The 20,090-nt window shown below is 45.0% G+C and overlaps 1 protein-coding gene across 5 annotated transcripts in view; it reads right to left on the bottom strand.

Moving 5' to 3' along the window:
• The window catches only part of Wasf3 (WASP family member 3), a 93,525-nt gene that overhangs the window by 10,532 nt on the left and 62,903 nt on the right, over positions 1-20,090 (bottom strand). For 4 of the 5 annotated variants that reach the window (XM_052754499.1, XM_052754496.1, XM_052754498.1 and 1 more), the window contains exons 4-7: positions 11,241-11,375; positions 9,365-9,518; positions 7,408-7,525; positions 564-739 (exon numbers count right to left, since the gene is read on the bottom strand). In XM_052754499.1, the coding sequence (XP_052610459.1) occupies positions 564-739; positions 7,408-7,525; positions 9,365-9,518; positions 11,241-11,375 (583 nt within the window). The remainder of the gene's footprint in view (positions 1-563; positions 740-7,407; positions 7,526-9,364; positions 9,519-11,240; positions 11,376-20,090) is intronic. The other variant, XM_052754500.1, reaches the window with a different exon arrangement.

Below are 20,090 nucleotides of genomic sequence, written 5' to 3'. Positions count from 1 at the left end.
GCAAGACATTAAATCAAAGTGAAAACAGGCTGGTCAACCAGCCCGTAAGTCTCCTCGTGACCTCATGACTTCACTGTTTGCACCTGCAAGAAATATTCTTACTCAGGTCTGTCAACTTTGAAAAGAAAACTCGGCAGGAAGTCCTCCTGAAATGAGAGCATGGAAGATGAGTTATCTGGAGTGAAACATCTGGCCCCTGTTGTCTGTGTTTTCTTCAAACCAAGGTCTCCCTGGGTTACTGCACCACCCATGATCATAGTTAGATGACAAGGAGCGAAGGAAATTCAACATTCACATTCAAGCAGTAAGGGACAACTAAGCAAAATTAGAGTCACTGACAGTCACCCAAGTTCAGGATCCACATTAAGACTCCACTTTCCAGATTAACCCCAGAGCAAACTTCAATTGAAAAGCATGCAAAGTACCCAACCTCAAACAGCACTGCCGTAAAGCATTATTTTGAAAACAAAATACAGATGTCATTTTTAAGGACATAGTGGGGCACAGAGAAACCCAAAGTACCGGGGCTCAGACATGGGGAGGGGTCCGTGACACGCACACACCTAGTATCTGGGGACAGAGATCCCTCGGAGGATGCTCCGTGGTGCACACTCTGAGACAACCTGTTGTCGGGCCTAAGCTCTTTGTCATACGCCATCATACTCCACTCCTGGCGCCTGTTTCTGGCTTTTCTAACCTTTTTCACCTCACGGGTGGTGCCATCTACACGTTTTTGCTCCTGATGTCCAGGAAAAGAAAGCAAGCATGCCAAGACAGAAGGGAAGGAAAACAGCAGGTTAGATGCAGTGAAATGCACAGAAAACAAGCCTGGTGCACAACGAGGCATTCCCATCCTGCTCAGACCCGACTGTAAGGAAATTCTAACACAGCAAATGCCTCGGGCTCACCAGGTCCATCAGAATAAAGTGGATCTCTAAAGAAACAAAAGGCTCTCACCCCCACCACAGCACTTACCTCCGCCTTCGGGACATGTCTCTTGCTTGCTAGGGTTATGGCCTGTTTAACACGCTCACACCTAGATTTTCATTGCCCATGTGAAGCATCTGGTAAAACCATTCATAAAAATCATTTCTCTCATTGACACACTTTGAATGTGTGTGCGCATGCACACACACACACACACACACACACACACACACACAGAGCTAAAAACTTACCTGTTCATACACAAAGCCATTCTTACACCTGTCCTGTTTGTCATAAGGCACATTCAATGCTCACTGTGGTCCCATGCAAGCCCCTCGTCCAAGGTGAGATCCTCTTTGTGCATCTATACATCTGTCCCTTTTCTTACACAAGCATTTATGATCTTTCTTGACAAAGATTGTGTCCCCCACCTACACACACACACACACTCTCCCTTATGGACCTCACCACACTGTTTCACCGTTACAGGAAACACACACTCAGTGAACGCTGGCTGAATGATCAAAGCCACACACCATGCCTCAAGCACAGGCATGTCCCAGGGAACATGCTCAGGATTCAGGCACTGTTGACACAGATGGCAAACACACACACACACACACACACACACACACACACACACACACACACACACACACACACACACACACAGTTTCTATCCTAATGGAGCTTGTACTCCAGAAGGGGAAGTCTGAAAGTCTGAAAGCTGGCATAAACAAGCGTCTCTATAGAATGTGGTAAAATATCAATGTATCTGTATTTTAAAATGTGATATATTTTATACACAACTCTATATTATACATGCATATTATATATTTATACATTTCATACATTTAAATATGTACATGTGTATATACGTATACCAAGTGTCATCGTCTGCAACTTAAGGCAGTGAGAAGACGGTGGACAGACTGGACTGTTTTCAGAGTGTTTAGAAGCTCTGGAACTAAGACATAAAACGCACACAAGATATAGAATGGCAGGTGAGGATATGAACAGACGTGATGCAGATGAGATGGGACACTCAGCAAACTAGCAATACTGGAGGCTGGCGAGGTCCGCTAGCGGTATAAACTAAGTCTTCAGCCTTTCAAGAGGCAGCAGTGGTGTGACGGGACCATCCAAACCCTGCCTTGCTTTCTCCTCATTGACAGCAATTCAACTTCTAGGAATTTATCCTAAAAACTACCTCTACTGCTATAGGAATCCAACTGTGGTGCTTTAGGAGTGCAATTTACAATCAACATCCATTCATCAACATGGTAATGGGTAGGAAGTTTATGGAGCATTTGTATTTCAGAACACTGTATGCTATTCAGAAAAAAAACCCACATCTCTAATAATTTCTGTGGGCACAATCCTGTCTGGTATGATTTTACATACAAAAAATGCTGCACCGTATGTGTATGCATGCCTTTATACATGGCCTAACGGTCTGAAAAGATGTTCACAAGACTGCTGTGCAATGCTAGGACCTCACAGAGAGGGTGTGCCTTTGTCACCCTCAAAGCCACTTGGTTGTACAATAGCCAGGACATATTGTGTGTGTACTTTTCAAACCCAAAAGAAAAACGAGGGAAGGGAATTTCAATGTGAAGCCAATCTGCATGCTAATTAAGAGCCACAGTGTGAAAGGCATGTAACAACTATCACCCTTCCTAATAGAGAGGCACGCGTGGACATATTCAGGGAATAAGTGTGTTATTTCTTCACAAGGGTTCATCCTTCAGTTCTATCCAGTAACACGTATGTAAGATAGAGACACACCCACCAGGCCATCATTGCTAAATATTAAAGGTAATAAATGCTAGCTCAACTACATCAACCTGCATTGATGCATCCCCAGACTATGCAACACAGCTTCCTGCCCTCGGGTGCACCTCCACACTTCTTTCAAGGAAACCCCTGGACTCGTGAAGCCCATCCATCACACCTGCGCCTGTCCTTACTGACCCCCACCTCATGCATGCTCTAATTCTGCTAACCCAGAATTCTGTTAATCCAGCAAAACTGTCAGTTTTCGTTGAAGGAGAAACACTTCCATGTAAAGAATATAAACGAAGGAATCCATGATGGATGGATGCAGCCCTAGAGCTGGGAAGTGCCCACATCTTGAAAATACAAGAGATTTGAAATACAAACTTAACAATGTGCCTCAGAGCCTTAGAAAAAATAAGAACAAGAAAAACCCCATCAGCAAGTGAACAGAAATAACAGACATCAGAGGAGAAAGAAATGAAATTTAAAAAAAAAATCAACCAAAGTGTCGGTTATTTGAAAAGATAAATAAGATCGACGCTGAGTCAAACCAACAGAAAGAATCCAAACAAAGACCCAAATGAACAGAATTAGAGATGAAAAGGGAAATTCAGGAACAGACAACACAAAATTTAGACGCTCACTGGGCTGTAACTGAAGAACTGCTTTAGAGTGAGCTGGTAAACATGAAAGAAAGGGTGTGTTTCTAGGTACCTATGACATACCAAAATTGAGCAAAGAGGATAAAAACTACTTAAACCTCTAAAAAAAAAGCAATGTTGAAGCAGTAATAAAAAAGAAAAAAAATCTCTCAAAAACCCCAGGTGCCTGCTGGAGTCATTGCTGACTTCCGTGAGGCAGTCACAGAGCTAACGGGGATGCTTCTCATGCTGTTTCCTAGACTAGAAAGGGAGAAATGCCACCAAATGTTCCATACAGAGCCAGCACCACCCAGATACAAAAACAGGATTAAGATAAAACAGCAACAAAAAGGAGAATTAGAGGCCAATTCCCTTATCAGAGACACAAACATTTTCAATAAAATGCTTGCAAAAGGAACATCAAAAAGATCATTCACCATGATCAAATTGGTTTCATTCTGGAGGTGTGGGGATGGTTCAACATCTGCACACTGGGGAGTAAGACCCCATGTAACACATGAAAAAATGCTCTAACCCCAGACCCGCAAGGATATGCAAATTCACAGACTACAGGAAGGAGCCTTGCAAGTACCTTCTTAGGAAACACAAATGACAGCCACACCCAGCATCTGGCCCAACTCAGCCAGGTCAGCACTCACTAAGAAAAGCACTGCCTGTGAGGACGGAGAGAGAAGGGACCCGGAAACACTTTCTGGGCATGGATGGAAATTAATCCCACATCTAGGGAAGCAATATAGAGGTCCCCTAAAATCCAAACCTGACCAGCTCTCCCACTGTGGGGATTTGCTCAAAGGACTCTAAGTCAACTTATTGAAGAGATGGTTCCTCCCCAAGCTTTACTGCAATGTTGCTCACAACAGCTAATTGTTGCCTGCCAACAGAGGAGTGGAGAAAAACCATGTCAGACACACGCACAATGAACTGAATTCAGCTCCAAAGAAGGAGGGAAAATGGATCAACGGGAAATTCTGATATTAAGTGAAGTCTGACTCCAAAAGACAAATACCACGTGTATTCCCTCATTTATGGACCCTAGATTTTATTTAATTTTTCTCTTTTATTAAACATATGTTCTTTTACATACACACACACACACACACACACACACACACACACACACACACACACACTATCCTTATGAAACCAGTATGAATACAATGAATATAGGCCAGCAACAACAAAAAGAATTTTTTTTAACAGGTTATTGGCCAGGAAAGTAAATACTGAGGACTGGAGAGATGGACCAGTGGTTAGGAACACGGGCTGCTCTTCCAGAGGACCTAGATTCCATTCCCAGCACCCACATGGTGGCTCACAACCATCTGTAACTCCAGTTTCAGGGGATCTGACGCCCTCTTCTGGCCTCTGCAGGCACCAGGCACTCAAGTGATATACAATATATATACAAGGCAAAACATCTATCCACATTAAACAAATAAACAAACAGATAAATAAATAAAATTTTTGGAAGGGGAATCCTCTCCTGAAAAGGATCCTAAGAAGGGAGGGCCTTTTGGAAGGGCGGGAAGTGTCCATGGAAGGCACTCTTAAAAGTCCTGGGTTTTGCCCTTTACAATGAAAGGCATGGTGTGTTTGAGAAAAACGCCTTTCAATATATTTCTTTCTTCCATGACTTCTTTGCTTGAATTCTTTGTGAAACTCAGCAGTTCCTCCCAGATTCCCCAGTTACATCTATGTACAGCATGGGTGTAAGAAGAGAGTGTAATCGAACACACATCTTAGAAACCCTGTCCCAGAATCTGGGCCCTCCTCCTCTCTGTCTCCTCTGTCCCCTCTCTACCCTCTCTGTCTCCTCTCTACCCCTCTGTCTCCTCTCTATCCCCTGTCTCCTCTCTACCCCTCTGTCTCCTCTCTACCCCTCTGTCTCCTCTCTATCCCCTCTGTCTCCTCTCTACCCCTGTCTCCTCTCTATCCCTCTGTCTCCTCTCTACCCCTCTGTCTCCTCTCTATCCCCTGTCTCCTCTCTACCCTCTCTGTCTCCTCTCTATCCCCTCTGACTCCTCTCTTTCCCTCTGTCTCCTCTCTACCCTCTCTGTCTCCTCTCTATCCCCCTCTGTCTCCTCTCTACCCCCTCTGTCTCCTCTCTATCCCGTCTCCTCTATACCACCTCTGTCTCCTCTCTACCCCATCTGTCTCCTCTCTATCCCCTCTGTCTCCTCTCTTCCCTTCCTTCTTTTGTCACTGCTGAGAAGTGGAGCCAAGACCTACACATACGATCAGGTGCTCCGTTGCTGAGCTACACCTGGCCCGTTCTGAAATCCTATGTCCAAACCTCATGTTCTTATTCATCTTCAACTCTCACTCCAATTAGGCCAATACATTTAAGTGCCTCAAACCTCAAGACTATCCCACAGAGTGCTAGTGTTCCAATGTGGCCTAGTATTTGTCAAGCAAGCTGGGTGGTTGTTTTGGTATTATAATTTTGTTTTGTTTTGTTTTTTGTTTGTTTTTTCGAGACAGGCTTTCTCTGTGTAGCCCTGGCTGTCCTGGAACGAGCTCTGTAGACCAGGCTGGCCTCGAACTCACAGAGACCTGCCTTCTTCTGTCTCCCGAGTGCTGGGATTAAAGTTTGTGCCACCACCGCCCACAATATTATATTATTGTTGTTTGTTCTTGTTTTTCTGGTTTGTGTTTGGTGCTTTTTCTTTTGCGACAACGTCTCACTATGTAGCCCTGGTTGGCCCAGAATCTGTTAGGTAGACCAGGCTGGTCTTGAACTTACAGAGATCTGCCTGCTTCTGCCTCCTCATGTTGGGATTAAAAGCATGGCCTGGGGGGTTAATTTCTGAATACAGTTTATATATAAAAATCACTCCTCTCAATGGGGTAGATCTAACCTCTCAGCCCCAAGTGGGTAAGTTTCAAAGCGGAAGCTCCTGAACCTGAATGAGTCACCTTGTCCTTCCAAGACCACCGGTGTGTAGGGCAGCTGTTTCTGACGTGCCGACTTGTATTCCTCTTGCTTTCTACCTCTGCCCTCCTCAAAGGGAGGATCATTTCTAGGAAATATCTCTGAAAGCACAGACCACTCATGCTTCCCAATCTCTCGCCAACACCTCACCAAGTTCTCAGTCACAGTGAGGTGGCACCCCAGCAGCCTAAGTGTGAAGAAGAGAAAGCACCCCAGTGTCTGAGAGGAGCTCTGACTGCTCTCTGAAACTGAGGGAGCAGAGGAACAGGAGCTATGAAACACGTCAGACACCAAACTGAAGACTTCTTTTGTTAAAGGCACACAAATGCTGTAGAACAAACCCTGTCGTATTGATTTAAACATAGCCTTGCTGTTTTAAAGTGTCAGGACTCATAGTTCATGTGTTTCCATTCATTTGGCTATTTGTCCCTGTGCTTTATCCAACCTTGGTCTCAACAATTCTCGCTCATATAAACCCTCCTCTTTCTCGATAATTGGACTCCCGGAGTGCCACCTGCCACCTAGCCATGGATCTCTGCATCCAGATCCCTCAGTCATTGGATGGGGTTTCTAGCACGACAATTAGGGTGTTTGGCAATGTCTGAGGGGCCCCCAACTGGATCAGGCCCTCTGAATGGGTGAGACAGTTGATTGGCTTGATCTGTTTGGGAGGCATCCAGGCAGTGGGACCGGGTCCTGTGCTCATTGCATGAGTTGGCTGTTTGAAACCTGGGGCTTATGCAGGGACGCTTGGCTCAGCCTGGGAGGAGGGGACTGGAGTGAGTCTACCAGGTTGATCTCAGTCTACGGGGAAGGCTTTGCCCTGGAGGAGATGGGAATGGGGAGTGGGCTGGGGGGAAGGGGAGGGGGGTGGGAGGGGGGAGAACAAGGGAATCTGTGGCTGATATTTAGAACTGAATTGTATTGTAAAATAAAATTAAAAAAAAGAAAAAAAAGAGGAAAACTATAAAATAAATAAATAAAGTGTCAGGACTGTCATGTGAGAAGAGGGCACCCCGAGAAGACCTGAGCCCTAGAGGTAACACCTCAACTCCCTGAGCAGAGGGCCCGTGTGCACACTGATGAGTGCACCCCCGAGCCACGCACCTTCTGGCGTCGTTTCTCCTTCCTCTTGTCTTCTGTGTCCTGCAGCATCTTTTCTTTCCAGAGGTCAAAGAAGTAAGAGGGATCCGTGTAGAACTTCAGCCCATCCTTCTTATCATCTCTGTGGACCAATGCATTCCAAGTCAGGGCGAGAAAGATCGTTAGTGTAGTGGCCTTCGTCGGGAAGTTGACATCAAATTTAACTCTTTGGATCCTAACACTACAAGAGGCATCCTGAACACCTTATGTATTACACGCTAAACTTCCCTATTTGGAAAAACATGGAAACATACACAGAAGCAAATAACTCTACAATCTTAAAAACTGAGAGCTAACTAGGTGTAAATTTTCTGTGAAAATTCCCCCCAACTCACAAATATCCAGTTTCAATAGCTCATGTATTTACGGAACTATTTGGTTTATTCCAACAGTAAGCTACATATAGAGGCAGCTGGATGCTCAGTGTATACTAACCTCTCCTGGGAACTCAAATACAGTTATATAAAAAGTAGTAAGTGCTCTGTCCCCTTTGGTCAATTCAGGTTTATTCAGCACCATTTGGGAAAGAAGGCGAAATGCTTGGGGTATGTGGACATGACAGAGACACAAGACATTTTCAAGAGACTTCACTCCTGTGGCTATGTCAGTTTCCAGCACTGCTATGATTACTCCAGTCTAAACAATATTTCAAGTCATTATGTAAATTACTCCCTTATCATTTAACCAGTAATAATGTAGCCACTATGAATTCAAGATTGTAATAGGAATCAACAGCACTACTCAGGGGGCTAGAGAGATGGCTCAGCAGCTAAAAGCTCCAACTTCTCTTCCAGAGGACCTGAGCTCAGGTCTCAGCACCCACGTCAGGTGGCCCACAACTGCCTGTAACTCCACCTTCCTCTTCCAGCCTCTGGGGGCGCTGCACTCTTGGGCCCATACACACAGACAGATACATAATCAAAAACAAAAAGGTTTAAATGTGTGTGCTCTAAATTCTAGGAAAGCACACTTGCCCCACTGAAGCCAAGGCATGTTACCTATCTCCTGTCAGTTTCCGGTGTGCATGCCCATTTGTCTGAGAGAATCTCTCTGTCCAGCAGAAAGAAAAGGTGACACTCCTAATTATCCTATCATGGAGGCTTGCTCCAAACCAGACCAAGAGCCTGGGCTCTTCTGAGGAGGACCAAATGGCCTGGTAGTAGGAATGTCAGGATGGCAACCACAGACAAAGAACACACAGGCTTCTCCATGACTATCAGACACTCGGCTCCCACTGCCGTGCCCAGCAGGTGCTGGTGAAGTGAGATCCACAGAGGGAGGAAAGATGGGCAGAGGGGCAAGGCCCACCATGGAGGACGAGGGGGCACTAAGAATGAGAAAGGAAGATCCCAAGGTGAAGACAGGAGGTATGAGAAGAAAGCCCCACAGTGACGGAGGGGCACCCAGGGCCTGACAGAGCATGTGCAGGCAGCCTCTTCCTGTGAATGCTGCTTTTCTATCCTTTCTCTTGGAGTCTGTCCCCGACATGCACAACCACCACAGCGACAACAGAGCGGCAGATGTCTGTGCGGTGCTGAAGGGCTGGGACGAGGATTTTACCATGGTATAAATGAACCGTGCTGTCTCTCTCCAGCTCACTGTGAACATAAGGAATGGCGTACCCACACCTGGGCTGCAGCGCAAAGTGCCACTTCTGCCGAAGACAGCCATGTCTGAGTGCGAAAGCCAGATCTCACACTTCTCCTGGTATACATCTTATAATTACGAACTCCAACAGTTCTGTAGCAATGGCTCATTTCATTGGGTATGATGCCGCCGTTAACTGTTTTCAAAATGTTCTTTTGCAACCCAAAGAGCCCTCAAAGGTGGTCCCACCCAGCACACCAGCACATTTTGCCTCTGCCAAGGCATCTATCCACCTCCACTGTAGAGGCTGTGGGGAAGCGTGAGGGAGCCGTACCTGTATGGTGTGAGAATGTTCAGAGGCGGAGGCTTGTCACTCTGGTTGTAAATGTCAGCCACAGGGTTGGGAATGCTGTTTTTGGAAACCACCTGCTGGTCCTGGATGGTAGAGCTTTTGAATGCTTTCTTCATGTTGATATCCTGTAGTGAGACTATGGAGAGAAAAACCCCCCAGGCTGAGTTACATAGAAGGATTTTCTGTTTAGAAGTAAGTGCCATCGTTTGACTCAGAATCATAAACATCTCCCAGAATGGCCCAATATTGGTTTTTTAAAAGAGATTTATTGTATGTGTATGTGCCTGAGTGATGTGTGCAGTGCCAGCAGAGGCCAGAAGAGGGCACTGGATCCCCCTGGAACTTGAATTATAGGCAGTTGTGAGCCATCCAATGTGGTTTGCTGGAAACTGACTCTGGGTCCTCTGCAAGAGCATCAATTGCTCTTTACCACTGAGTTGTTCCTCTGGCTCCTGAAGTGACGGTGTTTGTTGCTCCTTTAAAACCTTTTCTTCCTCTAAAAGACAAGTTTTCTCTACGACATGAGGTCAATTACAGCTCTGTTGTCTTTTGTAATAACAGAAATATGTCACTGGACCAGGGAATCATTTGTTGCTGTTTAAGTAGGCACCTGTCAGTCACCACACGGTAAACAGCTGAGTACAGCAGGCATGTGCACAGATCTGGGTATCTTAGGAGAAATCATTAGTCCCAGTTTCGGTGAAATACCTGCACAGAACATACACAAATGGGAGCATCTCTCACATTGATGGGGAGAGAGACCATGAAGCTTTTCCACCTATGACCCACACAATAAGTACCCTGATCTAGGAAACAAAGTTGAGCTAAGTAAGCACTCAGCTGATTGGGTAAGTGAGCCGTCTTGCATTTTGTTTTTTGTTTTTTTGTTTTTTTGTTTTTCCCACAACTTTTACATTGTTTTTAACTCATCTGACCATGGCATGTCCATCTGCCATCCCACTAGATCATCGTAACTATAATTCATGTATGCTGTGTGACATCACCAATAAAGTGACAGCCCAGAGAAGGGACCTAGATTCCTTAGCTTTTAGGAAAAGGTCTCTGCAATACTAATATTCTTGCCAGTGCAAACAATATAGTAAAACTGTGCCTGGGAAAGGAGTTTAAAGATAGGACACATTCCCTGAAACTTCATATCATTTAACCTACTCATCTTCTCCAGTGTAGAGTTTATCATAAGCATTCGATTCTAAGAACCAATAACAATACACAAGAAAGACTATCTACAATTCATCTGTGACACACATTTACAAAGTCAATGTAATTAAGAAAAAGAAACTGAGGCCTGAGAGATGGCACTTAGTGCTTTTGCAGGGGACCTGAGTTTAGTTCCTAGGGCCCACACTGGGTGGCTCACAACTCCCTTTAACTCCAGCTCCAGGGCTTTCAATGCCCTCTTCTCCACAGGTACCTGCACTCACCCCCACACAGACACACAGAAAGTCACATAATTTAAAAATAAAATGAATCTTTAAAAGATACTACCAATTCCTTACCTGAACAGACCAAGTAGCTATTAAAGTTTTATTTTTAATCTGTAAATAAAACTTCAAAACTCAATTAAAATGAGACTGTCCTAAGATTATTTATTACTATTGAATTCAAATGTAACATCTGCAACTTTTAAAACAAGAGCATGACATATGAAGGAGATGGGATGGGACTCTAATTTTTTAAAGTCACTAATTAAGCCACTGTTCTGGGGCATTCCCTTCCCATTCTTCCAGGAAGAGACAAGATAAACGGCAGCATGCTGCCCAAAGGGAGAAAGCCGAGCTTACACGGAAGCAGTTAATTACTACTGTCCTGTTGACATCTGCTTCACGCAATTACCTACCCTCCTCCACTGTGGAGTCCAGCTGGGTGACTTTGACAGCGAGGCGATCAATTCTGTCTTGAAGAGAATTTGCTCTGATGTAGAAGTTGTTAGCCTCATTAAACAACTCACCAAATATGTCCTCTGCATGTTTGCCTAGAGAAGAGAAGGGAGAAGGGAGAAGGGCACCTGCTGAGGAACTGCCACGCAGACTCACTGCCGCCGCCACACAGGGCTTGTCCAAATGAGTGTCACAGCAAGGGTCACGGCCCAAGGCCTTCACAACAGTAAAAGATTCCAGACAGCACAGCATCCTCCTGCGGCCTGAGCTGTCACGTAAGCTAAGTTGTCACTCAAGTTGTCACCACTAAACAAAACTTCTTTAAAGGAAAAAACTAAGTTCTCATTTTGCACAAAACAGAAATCTTACCTCAGGAATGAAGCTCTCCTTTTATTGCTCAATGAAATTCAAGAGATCACCTTGGCCGTTAGGTGTAGAATGTCATCAAATGGGTGGCACTGATGATCGTGCACTGTGCTTGATGTCTGTCTTCTAATGGCATTATGTTCTCCGAACACTTGGAAATGCAGTACTGAGTCTCGCACACTCTAAAATCAGCATCTAAGATTGCGGTTTAAAACTTCCAGCCAGGCTCACCTCCACTTTCTTATGGATGCTAGACATAGTGTAGACAGGGTCCTGCTATGTAGCCCAGGCTGGCCATATCCCCTTGACTCAGCCTCTCTGGGGCTGGGATTATTAGCATTTGACACCATGGCTGGGTCCCTCCCGTTCTTAAAATCTATTTAACATTTCTGGAAAGACGTACTTCCTCGCCTTGAATCTCCAAATCCCATCACTATTCTTTATTCATTCTACAAATGTTTCGTGAATGAGCACTCAGTGCATCTAAGAAATTAACATCTCTGACAGAAGCAACTAGCACTTATGCTGATTTTCATTTTCTATTGAGTCTTTGCCCTACTGACAAAAGAGAATCTGAACACTTCAGGGAGACGGGTTGACTGATCCAAGAACACTGCGGTGGTTTGAAAGAGAAATGCTCTTCACAGACTCATGTTTGAGAACACTTGGTTCCCAGTTAGTGGCACTCTGTGTGTGTGTGTGTGTGTGTGTGTGTGTGTGTGTGTGTAACATTTTTTTTTTTATTTTCTCGGGGTTATGGATAATTGTCATGTGTTAGGGGTTGGTTATAAGTTGTAATAGGGTTGGGCACCAGATATTGCAGAGAATCCATAGATACTGATAAAGGAATTATTTATTATTTATATTGAGAAGAACAATTACTAAAGAGGATAAGGCAAATCTGTCTCAGAGTCCTGGAAGGCTGATGGCCGGTCCCACGCTGCTTCTGCTGCCCAAGTCAGCCCCATCATCCAAGCCAATGAGGGAGAAAAGAAAATGGCCTGAATATGTGCCCCTCAGGTCTTAAGCTAGCTCAGAGGCCATGCCCTAAGGGCTGGGACCTCAAGGTCATAGATGGAACAGGTACCCACTACAAACAATGGTCAATTTTATGGTATCCATATTTGTCACAATTAAAACTAATCATGTGGAAGCCTTGAGGAGGCAGGTTGTTGGCAGAGTGGAAGCTGCGTCTGAACATCATTGACTGTAGTTAAGGAGATAGACGTGCTTTCTCGCCTCAGGGCCAAGCTGCTCCCACTAACTCCCCAGCTCCTGATTTACATAACAGCTTCCATTGAAAACTTTGAGAACACACACACCCAGGCTGTCCTGTGAATGCTGAGCAGCCACCAGGGCCGTGGCCACCACAGCACACGCAGGGACCAAAGTCAGCAGTTGCCTTGAGTGAACTGTTCTTGGGAAAGACATTGGAGTAGAGAGGGTTTGGGAATCAAAGAATGAAAACATGAACCGAATCACGAGCTGGTTAACCTAAAACCAAGCCCTGCAAGGTAGGGTTTCTGTAAGACATCAACACTGAGTTCCCATGATACCCAAGCTTATCTTGCTCCTGACTCACATAAAGCTAACACTGTTTTTAACTCACCAGCTTTCTGAGCACATGAACATTTGACCTCTGCACTACTTACGCAGAGCTGGTTCTCAATGGCTTCTGAAGAGAAAAGACACGGACTGGACCAATGTCTTCTTGTTAATGAGTAAGCACACAACAGATGCTGCCCATAGACTTGTTGAGAACATTAGCTAAAGGGATCAAATGTTTCTACTACTTCGGGGGCACCTCAAAATCCCTAACAGGCACAGAAATGTGAAAGAAGAGCATTGCTCAGACCCTGTGTGAGGAACCCCAGTCTACCAGTGCTCTGTGTCTGAATGTGTGACATAACCAAATGGTACTAATTTGTTTGCTACTTGACCATTCATGGTTCTGAACACACAGGGATGGACACAGCTTGTGTGCACATGCATACACATGCAGATGCACACACTCATGTTCATGCTTATGCATTCACCATGCACACACACACACACACACACCAAGGAAGCATCAAGAACTCTTCTTCTCACTTAGCTTTTATAAAAATCACTTTTATGGACAGTGTGCACCACCAAGACAGATGTGTGTACCGCGGTCTCTTGCAGAAGTCACAGCATCCTGTCAAAGCATGGTGTGTCCTGTTGAGAAAACTGTTCACTCTATGAGATGCTATATGAGCAGAAAATGATAGATGACATGTAGCCTCTACCATGAATACTTAACAACTTGGAGAGCATGAATTGATGGTATCTTTCCACTCAGAAGCTCTTGATTTATAACAAGATACAGAAATTAAAGACTTGCGTAATGAATGTTTTTCAGCTGCAGAAAGCAGATAAGTGGCTAAAAAGGAAGGAAATGGGAGGAAGTGTATTTTCTGGTGAATACGAAAAAAAGTGTTGCCACTACAGTTTTCAACTTTCCAAAAAGATCTGAAATGCTGAATTCTGCTAATATATATAGCAAGTCTAGTAAGAGCTAAAGTAAAGTAATTCGGGAGTGAGTTCATGACTGTATTGAGGGAGTTACAAGTTATTCATTTGTTATTGACAAAGGCTCGGCTTCTGGGTTTATCAGGACCTGGTGAACCAATAACACCAGATTGAGAGACATGTCCCCAAAATGCCAAAGTATAAAGACTGTAAAGGGATTCTCACCCATATTTGACAGCTGAGAATTTTCTTATTATTTTATGTGTATGGGCATTCTGCCTGTATGTATATGTGTGTGCAGCACATGGCCTTGGGTAAATGTATCAACGGAAGCACAGAGGTTCTATCTGGGGCAGAACTGTCCAGCAGAAGACCGCAGTGCACTTGGTGTGTGTGAGCAACACCGAGGAGGCCAGGAGGGTTGCCCGGCCCAGAGAGTGGCAGAACAGAGAAATTTATGTGCGCCCTTGGGGGCGGTGGAGCGTTAGCAAGGTGAGATGATGGGAGGGCTCTGTCCACCAGAGAGAAGGCGATGATGGCTGGGATGGGGATACTGGCAGCAGGGGAGAGAGTGGGTGTGCAAAGTCCGTATCTGACTGAACTCTTTGCTACGGAGTGGACATCTGGTTTGAGAGAAAGGAGAAGCAAAGGCAGAAATTATACATTTGTGTTTCAGGCATATTGAATCTGATGTGCTTGTGAGAGACACCTAAGCAATGATATCAAGTGAGTAGTTGTATAAATGAATTTGAAATCTAGGGGAGAGGTCACAACTATAGATATAAACTTTGAAGTCACAGCATAAATATTGTCACAGTAGCTTCCCAAATGTTTGGAAAGAGGAAAAAAAAATCTAATGGCCAGTCCCTAGAGCATTTGTTCCAACAGAGAGGATGGGAAGATGAGACCATCCCAGGAGAAACATCACAGTTCCAGACGCCAGGTGTAGACAGTCTCTCTAGACAGGAAGCTACCCAAGAACAAATGTCAATAACAAATCAAGTAATGTGGGTGAGACTGAGGGCATTAGCCACTTGGAAGTCTCTGCAAATGTTGATGTAGTTTCAAAAGATTGGACGGACAAAACCTGAGTGGGAACAGGAGACAGGGAGGGGAGTGGAGGCTGCTGAGCCTGAGGAGTTCTTGAAGGAGTCTTGCTGTGAAGAGAATCAGCAAACAGGGAGGATGATCAAGAGATCTGGGAGCACTCACACTAGGTTCTATGTGATGGGAGATGATACAGAACAGAGAGCTGAACAGGAGTGTGTGGGCTGCAGTGGCAGAATCAGATTCGATGGATGCATGAACGTCACACCCACAGTGAAGAGCGGCGAACAGTGTGAGTACAGACGCCAACCCGGGGTTGATTTCCTCAGAGGGAATGTAGTTCTCTTTTGTTTTATAAGTGAAATAAACAGCAAGTTCATGAGTGTACATGTGGGGTGGGAAGAGGAGATATGAAGCGGCAAGTCTAAAAACACAGACACTAATTAATGAAGAAATTACAACAGCATCACTGAGCAATTTACCGTGGATTTCCATAAGTAAAGCCCACAAAGACATTGGTATTTTGTGTTCATTATCACTATGAATGTGTTTCTAATTCCCATCTTGGATTTTTCTTTGACCGGGAATACTTTAAAAAATATTGCTTGATTTTCCAATATTTGAAAATTATCTTAAAGATAATTATCATCTCATTATCATCACACTCTATATATTAATCTCTTCAGACAGATTTGCTATATTCTAGCAGATGTTCCATCTGGTGAATGCTACCTGGGAATTACAACAATGTATATTCTTTAAAAAAGAAAAAAATTTATATGGGCTGGAGCGATGGCTCAGAGGTTAAGAGCACTGGCTGCTCTTGCAGAGGACCTGGTTCAGTTCCCAGCGTCCACATGGCAGCTCACAGCCATGTGCAACTCCAGTTCCAGGGGATCTGATGCCCTCTTCTGGCCTCCATGAACACTGTACATATGTGATCCACAGAAATAAATGCAGGTAAAACACTCATATACATATAAATAAACTTTAAAAAATTCCAACAGTATGTGCACATGTGCATGTGTGTGCATGCTGTCCTGCACATAGTGAGGTCGGAGGGCAACTTGTAGCGGCCAGTTCTCTTCTCCCATCATGAGTTCCCAGTTACCAGACTTTTATGTATCTTCTTACATGTGTATCTGTTATCTCATTCTTCCTTGGTGAACGTGTACTGTTATTTATTCACTTTTAAAAAACATTTTTTATTTTATGTGTATGAGTGTTTGCCTGTGTGTTTGTATGTACACCACAGGCATGCAGTGTTTGTGGAGGCCAGAAGAGGGCGTCAGGTTCTCCTGAAACTAGAGTTACAGATGGCTGTGGCTGCCATGTGGGTGCTGGGAACTGAATCCAGATCTTGTGAGAGCAGCCGGTGCTCTTATGACTGAGCCATCTCTCCATTCCCCAGTATTTGTTTTCTTCTTGATTAGTTCCCTGCCTTGCTTACTACTGAGTTTTTAGATTTCTTTGATAAGTCTTTTATCAGATCTACGTACAAAACATATTTCTTCTATTCAGTGGCTCATCTTTCCATTCTTTAAAAAGCATCTTTCTTGGAAGTTTCTGGCTTTAATGAAGTTTCAACTTATAAAAACATTACACTATAATACCAGCAAGGAGCTGATTGCAAGATACTGCAATTTTAATTGAGCAGCCGGCTGAGAGGAGCAAGAGCTTGAGATCATTAATCAAGGAAGACGGTGGAGAAGCATTCTCTGTTTCATGCTAATTGGTGTGCAGAACCGACTGTCATTATCCAAAGGAAATGCCTCAACGCTCCTCAGCTGGACACCAAGTAACACAGAGTTAGCCAAAGCTGTGTTAGCGGGGCTTTGCTCCCTCACCCACTCTTCCAATCTCCTGTATTAGACTTAGTGCCATTCAGAAATCATCTGAAAATTCATGATGAAAACTTTGCAAATGTTACTGGATAAACTCGGAAGGCTTGTGGGCCTTTGTCTTTCATACTAACACTGCTCAAGTCACAAGTGTTCCTTCCTGTGACTGTCCCTAACCTTAGTAGCAGCAGCCAATATCCTCTCATTGAAAAGGCTTTCTAAAAACCCCACTGAAAAACAATGTTGCGAAAATCCTTTGTCTTGAAAGCTGGTGTTCAATTAGGCTGTAAAAGGAATGTGCTGACAGCCTAAAGGCACGGGAGAGCAGGGCTCTGGATCCTGTTCAGTAGACAGGACCAGAATCTCTCCAGGCTTTAAACAGTCTCTTCAATCCTCACTTTCGTGAGTTTCCAATAAACTTAGTAGGATCAGAATGACCAGGTGAGTAACAGACAACCACGATTCCTTGGGGGATTTCTGGTGTTTTTGTCTACTCTAGAACCACAAGAAAATGGTGGGTCCCCAGGCCAGCCTCTGCTCTCAGAGAGGGACGGCCAATGTAAGATTAAGGCAAATCCTTTAGCTCCCACTAACACCCGCCACCATGATGGCCTGTCAGACGGCCTTTCTCTCATGCCTGTAGGAAATCCAGGTGCTGAACATCACCCATCTGGAACTGCACCTGAAAGTGTTAACTGTGGATGGCAGAAAGAGGGGTTGGATCTGATGGAGGAGGAAGAGGGATTGAACTGATGGAGGGAGGAGGAAGAGGGGTTGGATCTGATGGAGGGAGGAAGAGGGGTTGGATTTGATGGAGGGAGGAGGAAGAGGAGTTGATTTGATGGAGGAGGAAGAGGGGTTGGATCTGATGGAGAGAGGAGGAAGAGGTGATGGATTTGATGGAGGAGGAAGAGGTGATGGATTTGATGGAGGAGGAAGAGGTGATGGATTTGATGGAGGAGGAAGAGGTGATGGATTTGATGGAGGAGGAAGAGGTGATGGATTTGATGGAGGAGGAAGAGGTGATGGATTTGATGGAGGAGGAAGAGGTGATGGATTTGATGGAGGAGGAAGAGGTGATGGATTTGATGGAGGAGGAAGAGGGGTTGGATTGATGGAGGAGGAAAAGGGGTTGGATTGATGGAGGAGGAAGAGGGCTTGGATTGATGGAGGAGGAAGAGGGGTTGATCTGATGGAGGAGGAAGAGGGGTTGATCTGATGGAGGAGGAAGAGGGGTTGATCTGATGGAGGAGGAAGAGGGGTTGATCTGATGGAGGAGGAAGAGGGGTTGATCTGATGGAGATATTAGCCAGAATCCTAATACCAAGACAAACAATAACGCCTTCTGATGATAATTAGAAAAGACAAGACCATGAAAGACAAGGTCTAATGGAGTCAGGCTGGCCTGGAACTCTCTGTACATTCAAGAATGACTCTGAATTCCTGGTCCTCCTGCCTCCAGTTCCTGGTGCTGAGATTACAATCCCGTGCCACTTTGTCCAGCCTGGTGATGGTATAATGGGGGTGGAGTCCACTGTGACAAAGGTAATACTGATCTCCTCCACCCCACTTAAAAATTACACTGTAAATTCTGATTCTGGTGCTAGCACAGCCCACTTTCTCATGGTGGCACACTCCTTGGGTAGAATGACAGAGGGCCAGTGCCAAGTGCAGAGATGGGGGCAGTGAGGCTGAGATTGGCCATAAATGCCTTGGAGGGGAAAAAAAAAAAACCCAAGGGGAAGCCATCTCAGCCATTGCCTAAGCGACCAAAATCAGGCTGCTTGGTTCCACTTGGCCTGCAGTCTTGCCCACCCTCATAGTCAGAAAGTCGCTGATGAGTACCTGAGGTGAGCAGCCCCCACTCCATCATACACACACTTAGAACTCAGTCACCAATAAAACCCTCCGAGGAAAGACTCCTCACAGACTGAAGCACAATGCGGGGGGACACATTCAATGCAGCCAAACAGAAGGAATTGCACAGGGCAAGGTGGAGGGCAAGGCCGAAACATATCATAAGTGTGGTGTTTGAATGAGAATGTCCCCCACAGGCTCAGGTTTTGCTCACATGCTCCCCTATGAGTGTGCTGTTTGGGGAGCTGTGGACCTATCTGGAGAGACAGACACCACTGACTGCAGCCTTCTTCTCAGATCTGCCTGCTCTACAACTTGGGTTTCCAGGGTGGTCATCAAGGATCCTTATCCTGGGATGACATTTTAACAGCAGGCCCCATAATTCATTGTGTTTCTTCATTCAAACTTCCTAAAATGAATTGATTGGCCTAGATTATCTTTTAAATGCAGACACACAGGTCTGCATTTGGTGGCTAGCATCTCTGCTCCATGTTCCGATCTCTACCTATGGGATGCTTCCTGGAATCTTGTTTTAATGCTCTCCAAGTGAGTCTGGAGGAGAGAGAGGTTTGGGAGTCACTGAGGGAACTTAGGTAGGAACTGAGTGTCCTGGAGAGGTAGGTACCACTGCTGGTCCAGTTGTGAGGCCCCAGAGGATCAGTGGTGCACAGTGGTGCCAAGTCTCTGTTTGATCCTGTGCAATACAACAAAATCCACTTCAGAGTAACAGATGGATTCACAAATGACAGCTTTAAACCACAGATATTATCCTATACTTGGAGGACTGATGTCTAGAATGGACTTGGTCTGTACAGGATTAAAGTCGAGCTACTAGCAAGGCTGTTCCTTTGGGAGTTCAGGAGAGTCCATTCCCCCGCCTTTGGCTTCTAAGGAGTGCCTGTCCTCCACCTTCAAAGGCAGGGGAGCTGATAGGAAACACTCTGGCACCAATTTTTCTACTGCTCCCTCCACATTTAAAGGAATTCCACAATCTGTGATTTCCTGGGCCCGGGAAATATCCTTACCCTAAGGGCAGCTGCTTTATGAACGTTCTTGAGTGTTTAGCACATCTACAGGTTTCAAGCACAGGGTGTGGCTGCACTTGGAGGGGGTTTGGGGGTACAGATTACAAGAGCTGTGTGCAATGAATCAGGCGGGAAAGCCAGTTACACGGGACTGTGCCCAAACAGGCAGAATAAACCTGAT

The sequence above is a fragment of the Peromyscus californicus genome, unplaced genomic scaffold (genome assembly GCF_007827085.1).
Source record: "Peromyscus californicus insignis strain IS unplaced genomic scaffold, ASM782708v3 Scaffold_2__1_contigs__length_46816999, whole genome shotgun sequence".
Taxonomy (NCBI): domain Eukaryota; kingdom Metazoa; phylum Chordata; class Mammalia; order Rodentia; family Cricetidae; genus Peromyscus; species Peromyscus californicus.
Note: the sequence above shows the minus strand (reverse complement) of the source record. Positions and strands in the feature narration are given on the sequence as shown.